The following is a 13,376-nucleotide window of genomic DNA, read 5'->3' as shown; positions in this document are numbered from 1 at the left end:
TGCACTGTCTGTGAAACAGTGTAATGTCACATGAAAGTGGACTTGGATTAGTTCTAACTGTATGTAGCAAACTCTAGGGCACCCACTAAGAAAAGGAAAAAGTAGAGGTGTAATTGATATCCTAAGAAAAGAGAGAAAGTGGCATTGTTTAAAATGTTCAATTAAAATCACAAAAAGCAAAAAAAGTATGGAAGACAAAAATCAGAGCAAAGAACAGGGAAAACAAATAGAAAACAGTAACAAATATGGCAGATATTAATCCTACTATATTAATAATCACTTTAAATGTTGACAGTCTAAACATACCAATTAAAAGGCAGAGATTGTCAGAGTAAATAAAAAAATAAGACCCAACTCTATATTATCTACAAGACCACTTTAAATATAAAGACACATGGAAAGTAAAAGTAAAGGGACAGAGAAAGATATACCATGCTAACACTAATTGAAAGAGAGCAGGAGTTAGGTATATTCATTTCAGACAGAGCCAACTTCAGTGCAAGGAAAGTTCATCATGGATAGAGAGGGGCATTACATAATGGTAGAGGGGTCAATTCTTCTAGAAGACATACCAATCCTAATGTACATGCACCTAACAAAAGAACATCAAAGACCATCAAAATACATGAGGCAAAACATAAATCTGCAAGGAGAAATGAAAGAATCCACTCTCATAGGTAGAGATTTTAAAACCCCTTTATCAGAAATGGATAAATCCAGAAGGCATAAAAATAAGGACATAGTTGAACTCAATAGCACCATAAATCAACTGGATGTAATTGACATCTACAGACTACTTCCCAAAAACAGCAGATTATACACTCTTCTCGAGCTCACATGGAACATTCACCAAGACAGGCCACATTTTGGGAATAAAACACACATTAACAACTTAAAAATAATACAATGTTTTCTCTCAGACTACAATGGAATTAAATCAGAAACCAGTAACAGAAAGATAGCTGGAAAATCCCCAAATACATAGAGATTAAGCATAATCCTAAATAACACATGGGTCAAAGGATACTTTTCAAGAGAAAAAGTATTTTGAGCTAAATGAAAATATAGCACATCAAAGTTTGTGGGATGCAGCAAAAGCTGTACTTAGACAGAAATTTGTAGCACTGAATGCATATATTAAACAGGAAGATAGATCTAAAGTGACTGGTGGAGCGCCTAGCATACCACAAGTACAAATAACTCTTAGCCACAATGCTGGTGATGGGGATGATGGTACCATGCACTCATTCTTCACAGAGAAGCCTTCTCTGGGGACTATAACTGTCACATTTAACAAAACGTGTTGTTAGCAAAACCTGAACATTAGAAAGTGAAAATGAAAAAAAAACAACAAACCAAAACATTAAATGTGAAGAAGGGTTGAGTCTAAAGCAGACTAACTGGTGGCCATGCTACATAAAAGTGTTAATTTTGCTTTATATCCAATTACCATGGGAATTTCCTTTGAATTCTAGTAGGAAGACACAGAGAAGCTGGCAAATATTTCAAAATAAGACAATATATAGCTTTCCAATAAAAGCTGGTCAATTTCTGTCACTGTGTTCCACACATGGGGCAAGGTGCTAAGGACTGTGGGCAGCGGCAAAGGGATCAGGGAATCACGCTTCAGCTCTTTTGTCCTCAAAACCCTCTGCTAATGCTACATAATGGTAGGGGTTCACAGGGGAGCCATCAACAGTTGTACTGCTTTCACAAAAGATAAAAGGGAAGTCTCATTAGACAACATTACAAAGAGGTATCATTAAATTGGCTTCTTACATTTTAATGATAAGAGGCTGATGTAAATGTGGTGAAATTGCTCACTTGTATGCTGTTAGTTGTGTTGCAAACTGGAAACTCACTTGGTCATGAAGATGGTCATATATTCCATGACCCAGGAATGTTTTAAGATTGTGTAATACTCTATTATGTAGATGTATTATAATTTATGCAATAATAATAATAATAAAGTATGATCTTCCTATTGGTTATTATAATAGGTTGTTTCCATTTTTTTGTTTGTTTTAGCTAGTATAAAGATACAGGGTTTTTCTTGATATTACAATAAAAATGTTCAACAATAGGGAAGTACTGATTAAACAGAATATTTTGCATCCATTAAAAAATAGGTAGGAAAACCATAAAACCACCCAGAAAAGCATTAGAAAACAATACTAGATGAAGAAAAGCAGAATGCAGTATTATGCCTGTACTAAGATTACAGTTTTAGAAATATGCTTGAAACCAGAGACAGAAGGAGTAAGGAAAAAAGAAACAGCAGATGTGGTGGAGCATGACTTTAACAGATCATTAAAATTATTTCCATTGCAGTTGCAATATTTTTAGTGCAAAAAAGCAAAAATCTAACATACCCAAACTCAAGAGGCCAATGATTCAGTACTTCCTAAGTACCCAGGACAAAATGACAATATTGCATTGTTGCAGCATGAGTTCAGATTCCACAGAAATTACCTGCAAGTTGAGCTGTGACTGCTTGGAAGGGCAGCTTCCGGAACATGTCCACTAGGGGCTGTACTTTTCTTATGTTGACTAATTCGTGTTTACCATAATCCAGCTCATACACAGATACCAGTCCATTGGTCAGGATTCCTTTTAAAAGCACCCTGTGCCACCTAGATGTACATTAGATTAAAAAGGAAGAGAAAACATATCAATATCTCCTTTAAGGGCAAGAAATATTTTATGATAAAAAGAAAAATTAATGTAAATCATGGTTATGAAAAAACTATATTGTCATAAAAGGTTTTAAACACATTTCCTGCTTCTTTTTCCAAAGGTTATTCTTCTCTGCTTTGCCACTGTCTTATTTAATAGAATTTGCTCATTCAAGAGACTTTTATGGGCCTCATGGAGTTAGTGAAGGAAACAGACACATAAACTGCCAACCATCATTAAGTAGAATGAAACAAACACCATGGAAGATGATCAGGACAAAGCCAGGGGATCCCTTCACTGAAGGAGGGTTGACAGAAGATGGTCACATGTCTGGATATGGTACATGTTTGAAAGATGGAAAGAGAGAGGCAAGCAGGACCAGCTGGGGCTGAAGAAATGCTTGAGAAGAAAGGCACAGAGGACTGGAGAGGGCATGGTGTTTTGGAGCAGAGCAAACCTTCCAGTATAGAATGCACGGAAAAATGGAAGAGAAGTCAGACTAGGAAGGCAGGCTGGGAGCAGATCAAATAAGTTTTGGACAAAAAAGTTTGCAATTTTAATTAAGACAAAGACATTAAAAAAAGAACAAAACACAAGATTCAACCCAACACCTAAAATAAAGAACCTGGAAAACGTAGAAGAATATGAGGGAAGTGGAGTATGGCTTCAGATCTGGAGCTCAAGGCACCAGAAGCAAATCCACATGAATCTACTTATCCCCACTGAACCTACATCAACATCATTAAAATGAGAAAAGCCTGGACTTCACGGTTAATATATGAAAGATCATTTTAAAGTTCTATAGTCTCAAATACATGATTAAAAAGTATTACTACATGAAGGAAAGGAAGATTGTTCATAACAGCTAAAAGAAAGTGTCTATGGAGGTGGTCTCTGCTGCTGAATGGTGTAAATTGGACTGTAGTTCAGGTGGCATGGTCAGTCATTCTCTGGAACAGGTTTACCAGCCAGAAGCCAGAAGCCCACCAGAACAGCAGGCCCTGTACTGCAACACACTGCTGGACTGGCGCTGGCGGGAATGGACCGATAAACACCTAGTATAGGAAACCTATGCAGCTGCTATAGGATGAACTACAGAGAAACCCCAAAACAAAAAGATCAGCTTTCAACACTGTGACTGGGGGCTTCTGAGGGAACTCCAGGAACCTTCAGACAGGCTCAAAGTGCAGCAAGCAATACTCCATGAGTCCCACAGACAACTGGGACACAGAAAGGATACATAGTATGTACATAAGCGCTGGGGGCCAAATAGAGCTGAACTGGAATCCCATCTGGGCCATTTTCCAGTTGTGTCACCTGTTTAATATTTAATGTAAATTCACTTACAGAAATAATATATGGACATTGCCTAGGACATTACTTGGCTAATAATAGGCACTCGGCAAAGGATAGTTATCATCACTATTATTGAAATGAAGACAAGCTACTATAATAAGAACTTCAGACCAAACTGAAGAGAAATTTTCACATGTGGAAATATTTTCAGTATAGGTTGCTAATCTGTGTAAGTACAAAAGGAGATACACTTGGTTTCCACCAATAGCATCATCTTAAAATTGTACAGGGCAAATTGGTGGTGGTCTGTGTTTTTAGTCTATAAATAGGTGGTACAGACTAGTGAAGAGACAGTCGAAAACTGATGTGTTGTATTTCTATTTAGTTTTCAACTTTCAAAACTAGTACCTTAAGTAAAAGCTTCAGTTTTGACTAGATAACTAAATTTCAGTATTGACATCACCTATAAGTCGTTAAAAACTGAGATTCTGGAGCTCTACCTGCAGAGAGTGTGATTCAGAATGCCTGGGGTAAGGAAGAAGAATGTGCATTTTTAATACATTTTCCAAGTTATTCCTATGCTGAGATAGATTTGGAAACCACTGTAATAAAAATGTTTCTAAAATTCCTAAGTCTTAATTTACCATAGTTGGGAAGAAGGTTTAGTATATAGCCCAGAGTCTTAAGAAAGACAGAAGCTCTAAACATTTTATATTGATTCAGTTCATGAAATTAAAAAACATCATTTTATCTGTTTTTATATACAAAACATCCCTTGATTATCCAGGACAAATTAACTGAAATCCAGGAGTCCCAAGGCAGAAGCCTTCAAAGCCATGGAGGGCAGAATGGGGAGCGTGAGGGCTAATACTGTAGGTCTCCAGTTTATGTGTTTTCCTTCCTACCCAGCCCCTTTGCTCCAAGGAAGATCTCCTCATCTTTAATCATCATTAATCTGCCCCCCAGAAAATGATGACATTAGTTTGGTTTTTAATTGTGATTTAATTATCTTACAAAGAGTTCTGATTGAGGCAACCTATGCAAACTGAATTAGACTCATTTATGCTGGCAGTCATAAATAACATGACAGTAAAAATGTTTTTTTAAAGATGAAAAGCTTATGACATACAAGCTGTATGTTTTTTTCAAAATGAGAGCTATTATACTCTTCACTTTTGAGAGTTAAAAATTAGGCTTTTTCTCCCATGAAAATGACAAAATTTTATATATGCCTATGTTTGCTGTCTTAAGAAAGAAAACATTTCATATAAAAAATAAGCAGTCTGACCTTTTAAACTGAGTTTTGGGGTGTGTGTGTTGTGGGGGGTGACTGTTCTTTGAGTTCAGCATCAACAAATAAGCTTGTTCATTTCTCCTAAGCAAGCTGGCAAAGGAACAGGACAGGGCATTGTGTCATTTCCCAAGGCTTCATGGCCTGAGTGGAGAGTGGGGTGTCTGGGCTTCACTTGGATGAAGCCAGCATATCCTGTAGGGCTTTGGGAAGGGGGCTGTGGATTCAAGAGTGAAAATATTAGAAAAAAGACTGATGTGCTAAAGAACTGTAAGAAAGTATGTTCTCACAACCCCCAGGCCAAAGTGTAGTGAAATAAGCATTGTTGCTCATGATGAAAGATGGCAAAGATGCCAGGATGCAGCTGACAACATAAAGCAAGAGTGTTGTCATCTTCCAACAAGTGATTTTCCTTCTAGGAATCTATCCCACAAATAAATAATCAGAAATGCAAAGATTTATGTTCACTCTTATAATAGTGAAAAATACAGGAGAAAAAACCTTACATAACAAAATAAAATGGTACGTAAATTATGATTTCATTGGGAGAAAGAAATTCTGTATGTCATAATTAAAATAACCATTATAAGGATTCCTGAAGAAATTTTATCACATGGAAAAATGTTCACGGCATAATGTTAGATGAAAAAGCAAGTACAAAGTATATAGACTATATAAATATGCACATATAAAAGTAGAGGAAATACATAAGTACTTTAACAAGTACTATGTGTGGGTGGTTGATTTTAATTTCTTATGCTTTTTTGTATTTTTAAAATTTTCCACAATAAACATTTTATTTTTAAAATAAAAAGTCATTAAATGAAAAAAAACCTGATTATTTTCTAAATAAAAATATTTTCCTAATATAAAAATAGAAAAAAAATATATAAATTTTCATTTTAGTTATATAACTGGGTTTTAACAGGAATATGGCCAATATATTTTTGATAAATGGCATCGTTTTAAATATTAGAAAACTGCAAAAATTACTGGGTTTGTTTCATATTTAAAATTCCCATTTGTACAGTTCAAAGTCCCCCTGACGAGATTAAGACTGGCCTCATTTTACACATTTTTCTTAGGAGTAGAATAAAATGCTTTGTTCAAGCACCTACTTATTTTCCACTTTTGCAGCATACACTTGGTCTTTTTCCACTGCTATGTGGCGCTCTTCAGACACGCTGTAATAGAGAATCATCTCTTCCATCAGAACTTCCAATTTATGTATCTCCTGCCAAGGCTGGATGACGAAGTAGCCTGGGTGACAGGCCACAGGTATGTACACATCCATGTGTTCCCCTGGTTTTGACAAGAGGACAGGAGGTGGTAGTTCCTCCGTGGAGAAAGAGCCGGTGTGGTCTACCATAGACTTTTTGATGACATCTGTGAGGTTCTTTCTGATATTCTCTCCAGTGTTGCCTGACACAGGCATGTTGCCATTTTTGCTGTCGGGAGAGCCAGCTCCACTGGATATGGCACTCAAAAACACATCCTTCTGATGCTTCCACAAGTCTGCATTTGTAATCTGGAGATTAATACTGCGATGAGGATCAGGGAAGTTCTCAGGGGTAAATAAATAAACATGTGCAATCCCTCTGGTTTCATCCACTTTTGTAACCTTTGGAAAATACAAAAACAATATAAGAAATACAGGTTCACATTAAATTTTTAGAGGCAGTTATAGTAACCTTAATCATTAAAATACAGTATTTTGCCAAAAAAACTTGCTAAAATCCATTTTATTTAAGGAAAGATAAATTATCACAGCTTGGCAATGAATGGGCTCTAAGTCAAAATAGAGAGAAATGTACTGAGAAAACTATAACTTGCTATAGGTCATTATCATTGAGAGAAAGGGATTCTATATATCATGATTAAAATAGTTCAATGACATTTCAAAACACTTAAAGTAGAAATTGTAAGTATGATGAAACCTCCATGTACTCATCACCCGGCAACAATAAAAAACAATCACAATGATGGCAAAATGATTTATGAGCATTCTGCTTAAGGCTGGTGTATCCTCAAGACTGGGAAGGGAAGAAAAAAGCTCTGACATCCACCATATCTGAAAACAACTCTCTTTCAAATTCTTTTTCTGATCCTAGTTTATATCCTCTCCCCTTTCCCCATTTCCAATTACATGGGAGGAGAGGGACCTGGGGAAAATAAGAGGAAGCGAGCTTCACCGAATGGGTCAAAATTAGTTTTACACTTTTTGCCCAGGAGACCTTCTGACTACCTAACCACCTTAATTCTTTCTGCCTGAGGGGTGTTTGTATGAAAATACCATACATTAATAATTGGGACTGTATTGCTGTGTGTCCCAAGGGGCTAGGTGACTATGGGCTATTCTCATCGGCAACTCTGGTTTATCTTAGGAATGATAAAAATCAGATATGTCTATGTTTTACCAAATAGGGACAGAAATGAAAGGCAGGAACATAGGCCTGGAGAGAGGGAGATAACAGCAAGGCAATCCATCTACAGTAATTTACTTAAATGTTTTTTCCAACAAGATGACTCTATTAAATTCTTCCTCTGAAGTACTAATCAAATACTGACTGCAAATTCATTTTGATATTTATGATATAGAAGTACAGTTTTAAAAATAAGCAAAAAGTATTTGTATTGAGTAATCATCCAATATCCTGGCTTTAGGAGCTTAAAGAGTAGCTGAAAAAAACAGTATTATGTGACAACTGAAGAATATGACATAGCACATAATTAAACATGTAACTGTACATAATAAACCCCAGAGGAATATAAAGACAGAAAAATTGGTGCTAGCTAGAATAATTTGGAGGTCTTCATGAAGATAATTTTCAAGGACATTTCATTTTAAATGTTTATATAAAACAATAATGCAATTTTCATCAGTTAACAGAGAAAAAATTATCTTCTTAAGTTTGTATTCTTGGAAATATGAGCAATGTTTCTGATTTAAAGATGCGAAAGTACAGAAAGAGAAACAAGAGGTAATGAAATAAGTACAGCAGATTAAATAAACTTTAGGAAAAAGGCTAAACACCACAATTATAAACAAATGATTTGTTTATATTCTATTTTATGAATAAAAAAGAAATAAAGGATTTATTTAAACGATCTTCAGAAACATTTATCAAGAGATATCTGGTCTCTTTGTTGAAGACTTAATTCCTTATCATGAAGCAAAATAGAAGTGGAGAACCAGCTCTGGTATATTAATAATGGAAAAAAGTATAAGAAGGGTTTAAAAATAATACTGGAGACATAGGATAACTTCTTAAATAAAAAAAGAATTAAACCATAAAATATCTTACAGCTACACATGGAGCCAATGAACTGAATATAAAAAATGTGTTAGATGTGGAAGCATCCATTTTATAGTGAGATAAAATTCCTTCACAAAAACTAAATGAGCCCTGACGGCTGCCAGCTCCCTTTCTAAATCTATCAGGCTAATAAGATAACTAACCTTAATGCTACAGTCCCAGCAATTCAAAACAGAATCTCTTAACCAAAGCACAGCATCTGGTGTCCACATGCCAATAGATTGTGGAAGATCTGCTAAACAGCACTTAATGGCCTGGAAAGAAAATATGATAAAAAAGTGAACACACCATGTTAAAATACCTAGTTATGAGTAATGTTAATATTTTCCTACAAATCAAATGTTACAGAGATAGACAGCAAGCAACAACAGCTAATAATGACAATCACAGTTCCTGGTTTGAGGATCTGCTATGCTCCAACTCTATTTCTATAAACACCATTGTCTTTACTCCTATATGAGCCAGGGCTAACCCCCAGCACTCCATATACTTCACACTGTACAATATTTCCGCATGTGGCAGCCCCATTTCACAGATGGGGAAATGGACTCAGAAAGACTATATAAGATACCAAAGTTGCAAAGACAGGGTTGGGACTTTTATCAAAGTCTACCCTGTAGCCCAACTTAAAAAAAAATTGTCATTTGGAGGAAATCTGACTCCTGTTGCTTCATTCAGCATTTCCTGAGTACCTCGTGGGTACCAGGCACATTTGCTTGCCTTTTGAAGGAGGTTGTAATGAGAATTAAGGAGGGTGAGAGAACTGAAATCCACAGGTCCCTAAAAGCCTCCTTTTCCCCAGTGCTTTTTAGCTCCTACCACCACTATATAAGCATCTGTAGAACGGCTACAGCAGAGGCTAAAAGGTGAACTTAGGAATTTCCTCCAGCTTCAAGCAAACTCAAATAGACAAAAGCAATTTTGTGAAAGGGGTGAAACCCAGTTCCAGGATTACTTTTCTTCTCTGAGCCCCTTCCCCTCCTTCCTGCCTTTCTCCCTAGGGGATCTAAGCCTCTCATTCCTTTCTGGGTAGAGAGGCAGCACACTTGAATATCTGCTGGGCAGGCAATGAGGGAGTGGGGCAGGCCCGATGGGGCCAGCACTGAAGTCTCCACACTCCCAAGGAGCACTGCCCCACAAAAAAAGAGTGCGTAGCAGCGTCAGATTTTCCAATTTGTCAAGAGAGAAGCTACAAGTAGGAATTTTTTGTGTGAAATTTTCTAATTTTAAAATCCTGGCAACCAATTCACATTTTTAAAATACTGTAAGGGCCAAGAGCCAAAACTCATTATTTAAGGGTTGGCTTTGGCTGACAATCCATTGGTTTGGTACTATGATCTTGGGGAGATGCTGTGAGCCAGAGGCTTGGACTAGCTGGCTTTTAAAGTTCTCTCAACCAACAGTCTTCACATCTGTCAGATAATAAACCTAGATAAGATTATGAAAAGAAAAGTTCAGTGATGGTTAATGCTGTAGCATATAAGTGGTACTGTTGCGGACTTTCGGATCGTCAGAGTGGTGGGACAGATTCCCAACTGCCCTCCAGCCCAGGGTATCCTTTCTAGGTAAGGCTGGCCCTGCATGGTTGTTCCAATAAGTGGTATTAAGTCAGACTAGCACTTAAAGGTCTATCAATTTCCAGAATTATGGCTGAGCAATAGACAGTAAAATGATTTTGAAAAAAGCTTCTCTGTAATAGTCATGGCTAGAAAAAGCAATGGTGATGGGAGGGAGAGACATGTCAAAAGCCATGCTGATTATGAACAATGTTTTATTCACTGAGTTTGATGGCAAAAGATGTCTTCTTGAAAATATTAGTAAATGGGCATTTTGAAGTTGTAGAATGCTGAATAGTTCTATTTTTTAAAGATATTAATTTCTGCACAAATCCTCTACTTCTCCTAAAGGTAATGAGTAGTTCTAAACAATTCAAAATATTCAAAATCCTTATGATCTGAACATTCACAAATAAGGAAAGAATCAGCTGAAGTTAATCTTTTAATTAAAATGTATGGGGGGAAAATCATTGAAAAAATGTGTCTAAACAGATTTCCAAAGAAAATGGTTACCTAATTAAACTATAAACTTTAAAAATAAACATTTATACACAATATCCTGGAACTGTGTAGAAGTTGGTACTGGCATGTCATTTCAAAATGGAACCTGTAACTGGACAACACAGCTTACTGACTGGATGTTCCTGAAAACAAACCTTTCTCAAGCAGGACTCTGTAAATATGACTGGTCTTGTCTAAGTCAGCCACATTTTACTTCTGAAAACCAGTAGACAATCACATTTGGAAAACTTCCAATGTTCTTAAAAACTAACTAATGAGATCAAAACTGAGAAGGCATCTTACAATAAGATGAACACATTCAAATCTGTTCCAGCAAATCTCCCAGGCTGGCAACATTGTACCTGAGGTGGTATTGCAATCATTTCTTGTAGAAACCGAGGTGGAATTTCCCTGAGCTCTGACACTTTTACAGATGTCACAGTGCCAGAGTCCAGGAACTGAACATCAAGAGCCCGACTGCTGTGAACGTTTGTGATCTGAAATGAGATAAGTGTTGGCTAATTTATGAGCATATTCAAAAGACCAAAATGCTTCTGTGCAATTACATTTTGTACAATCTTGAACTGCATATTAAAAGCAACAGACTATCAGTGTTAAAATTTTCCCTTAATTTAAAATGTATTTATTTACTATTCTTTTTTTTTTGAGATGGAGTGTCACTCTGTTGCTCAGGCTGGAGTGCAGTGCAACGATCTCAGCTTGCTGAAACCTCCACCTGCTGGGTTCAAGCTATTCTCCTGCCTCAGCCTCCCAAGTAGCTGGGATTACAGGTTTCTGTCACCACACCCAGCTGATTTTTTGTATTTTTAGTAGAGACATGGTGGGTTTCACCATGTTGGCCACACTGGTCTCAAACTCCTGACCTCAAATGATCCACCCATCTCAGCCTCCCAAAGTGCTGGGTTATAGGCATAAGCCACCACACCTGGCCTACTAAATATTCTTTTAGAGTAGAATCGCTTTCAACATCGAGTTAATCTAATCAGCAAGCTGATAATAAACAGTAAAATATATTTATTATTTCTCCAATTCTAGGACATGATTTATTATAAAATTATTTGATACATATTATATGTTGCTGATGATAAGATACAGTCAGTTCTCCAAAATATTAAAATATAAGGGAAAAACTATTGTTTTGGGGTCAAAACAGTGATTACCTTTGCACTTATTTGTATAACTATCAGAAATAAATACAAAATTAAATACGGGATCTGCTTTTCACTAATTACTTTTTCTTCCCTGACTTTCCATACATCACTAAGAGAATGCGTACTCAAACCTTCTGTCTATGTTGAAGGCATACAATACATAATTTGATAATAATAAAAATAATACTAGGAATTTATCTAAAGTATTTGGACATACACCGAGAAGGCTTCTTTTTGCCAAAAATGCATAACCTAATTTAAACATGAGGATACTCAAACTGTGAGAAACATGAGGATACTCAAACTGTGAGATACTTTAAAAAACAGTGCTATTCTTCAAAAGTCAGGAACAGCAAAAGAAAGACTGAGTAACTGCCAGGCTGGAGGATACTAAGAAGGCACACCAACTAAAGGCAATGTAGGATCTGGGATTGGATGCTGGACCAGAAAAAGGACTTTGTGGGACAATTCAGGAAATGTAAGTTCTGTGGATTAACTAATGGTTTTGTATTGTGTCAATTTCCTGAATTTGATAATTATGCAGTGGTTATATAGATGCTAACATTTGCAGATGGCAAAAGGCCAACGAGACCTCTTTATCCTATTTTTGCAACAGTAAAATTATTTCAAAATAAAAAGTTAAAAAATTTCGTATTCATACATTTATATATTTTAAACTAAATAACACAGAGCTTTAGGATATGAAGAATGCCAATGTCTTTTCAATGAGTCATGTTTTTGAAGTTTATACCTAGGCATATAACCCTTGGTCATATGACCCAAGATTTCAGCCTTCTGATATACATTCACATTAATAGCAGTAATTACTTCAAAACTGCTACTTTTGTTAAAGTAGACATAATCATTTTATTTAAATAATAAAAAAATCAATACAATTAAGTTATCAAAATGTTGCTGTGTAGCATTTAAAAATTCAATAAAGCAATGATTCTTATCTTGCGGGGGGTTAAGAATGTTATAAAAATTATGCATACATTTCCCCCAAAATATATAACACAAGCACACACACAATTTGCAACAATTCCAGGAAAGTTGAGGGACCCCCTGAAAGTAGAAGTCCTTGCACCTAGGTTAAGAACCTCTGTATCAAAGGGAAAAAAAAGAAAAAAATAAACAAGCCCATTGTTTTTTTCTTAATTTTTTAAGGCTTTTGTTTTATTTTTAATTTATTTTTATTTTTTTGGTTTTGTAGAGATAGTATCTCACTAGTTTGCCAAGGCTGGTCTCAAACTCCTGATATCAAGTGATACTCCTGCCTTGGCCTCCCAAAGTGCTGAGATTTAAGGTGTGATCCACCTCAAACTAGATGGAGGGAGGGAGGAAAATCAATCACAAAAATCCAAAACCTGCCTTTTAAAAAACATATAGAAACACAAGATACACCATAACAAACCTCCTTTCAAGTTAATAACTGAGCTTGCAAGAAAATATGACAATTGTGAGTGATTAGAAATAGAAGAGTATGTGAACATTAAGGCCAAAATTGTCCTGGGCAAGGATACATGGCCTTAGATCCAGGCAGGAAGGAGGGAGGATCTGAGATTGC

General features: G+C 36.1%; 1 protein-coding gene across 7 annotated transcripts in view; it reads right to left on the bottom strand.

Moving 5' to 3' along the window:
• TDRD7 (tudor domain containing 7) overlaps positions 1-13,376 on the bottom strand; it is an 82,121-nt gene that overhangs the window by 4,809 nt on the left and 63,936 nt on the right. For all 7 annotated transcript variants that reach the window (XM_078372896.1, XM_078372902.1, XM_078372908.1 and 4 more), the window contains 4 exons: positions 11,000-11,134; positions 8,724-8,834; positions 6,382-6,884; positions 2,473-2,633 (listed from right to left, as the gene is read on the bottom strand). In XM_078372896.1, the coding sequence (XP_078229022.1) occupies positions 2,473-2,633; positions 6,382-6,884; positions 8,724-8,834; positions 11,000-11,134 (910 nt within the window). The remainder of the gene's footprint in view (positions 1-2,472; positions 2,634-6,381; positions 6,885-8,723; positions 8,835-10,999; positions 11,135-13,376) is intronic.

The sequence above is a fragment of the Callithrix jacchus genome, chromosome 1 (genome assembly GCF_049354715.1).
Source record: "Callithrix jacchus isolate 240 chromosome 1, calJac240_pri, whole genome shotgun sequence".
Taxonomy (NCBI): Eukaryota; Metazoa; Chordata; class Mammalia; order Primates; family Cebidae; genus Callithrix; species Callithrix jacchus.
The sequence above is the reverse complement of the archived record's forward strand: the minus strand, read 5'-3'. Positions and strand labels throughout refer to the sequence as shown.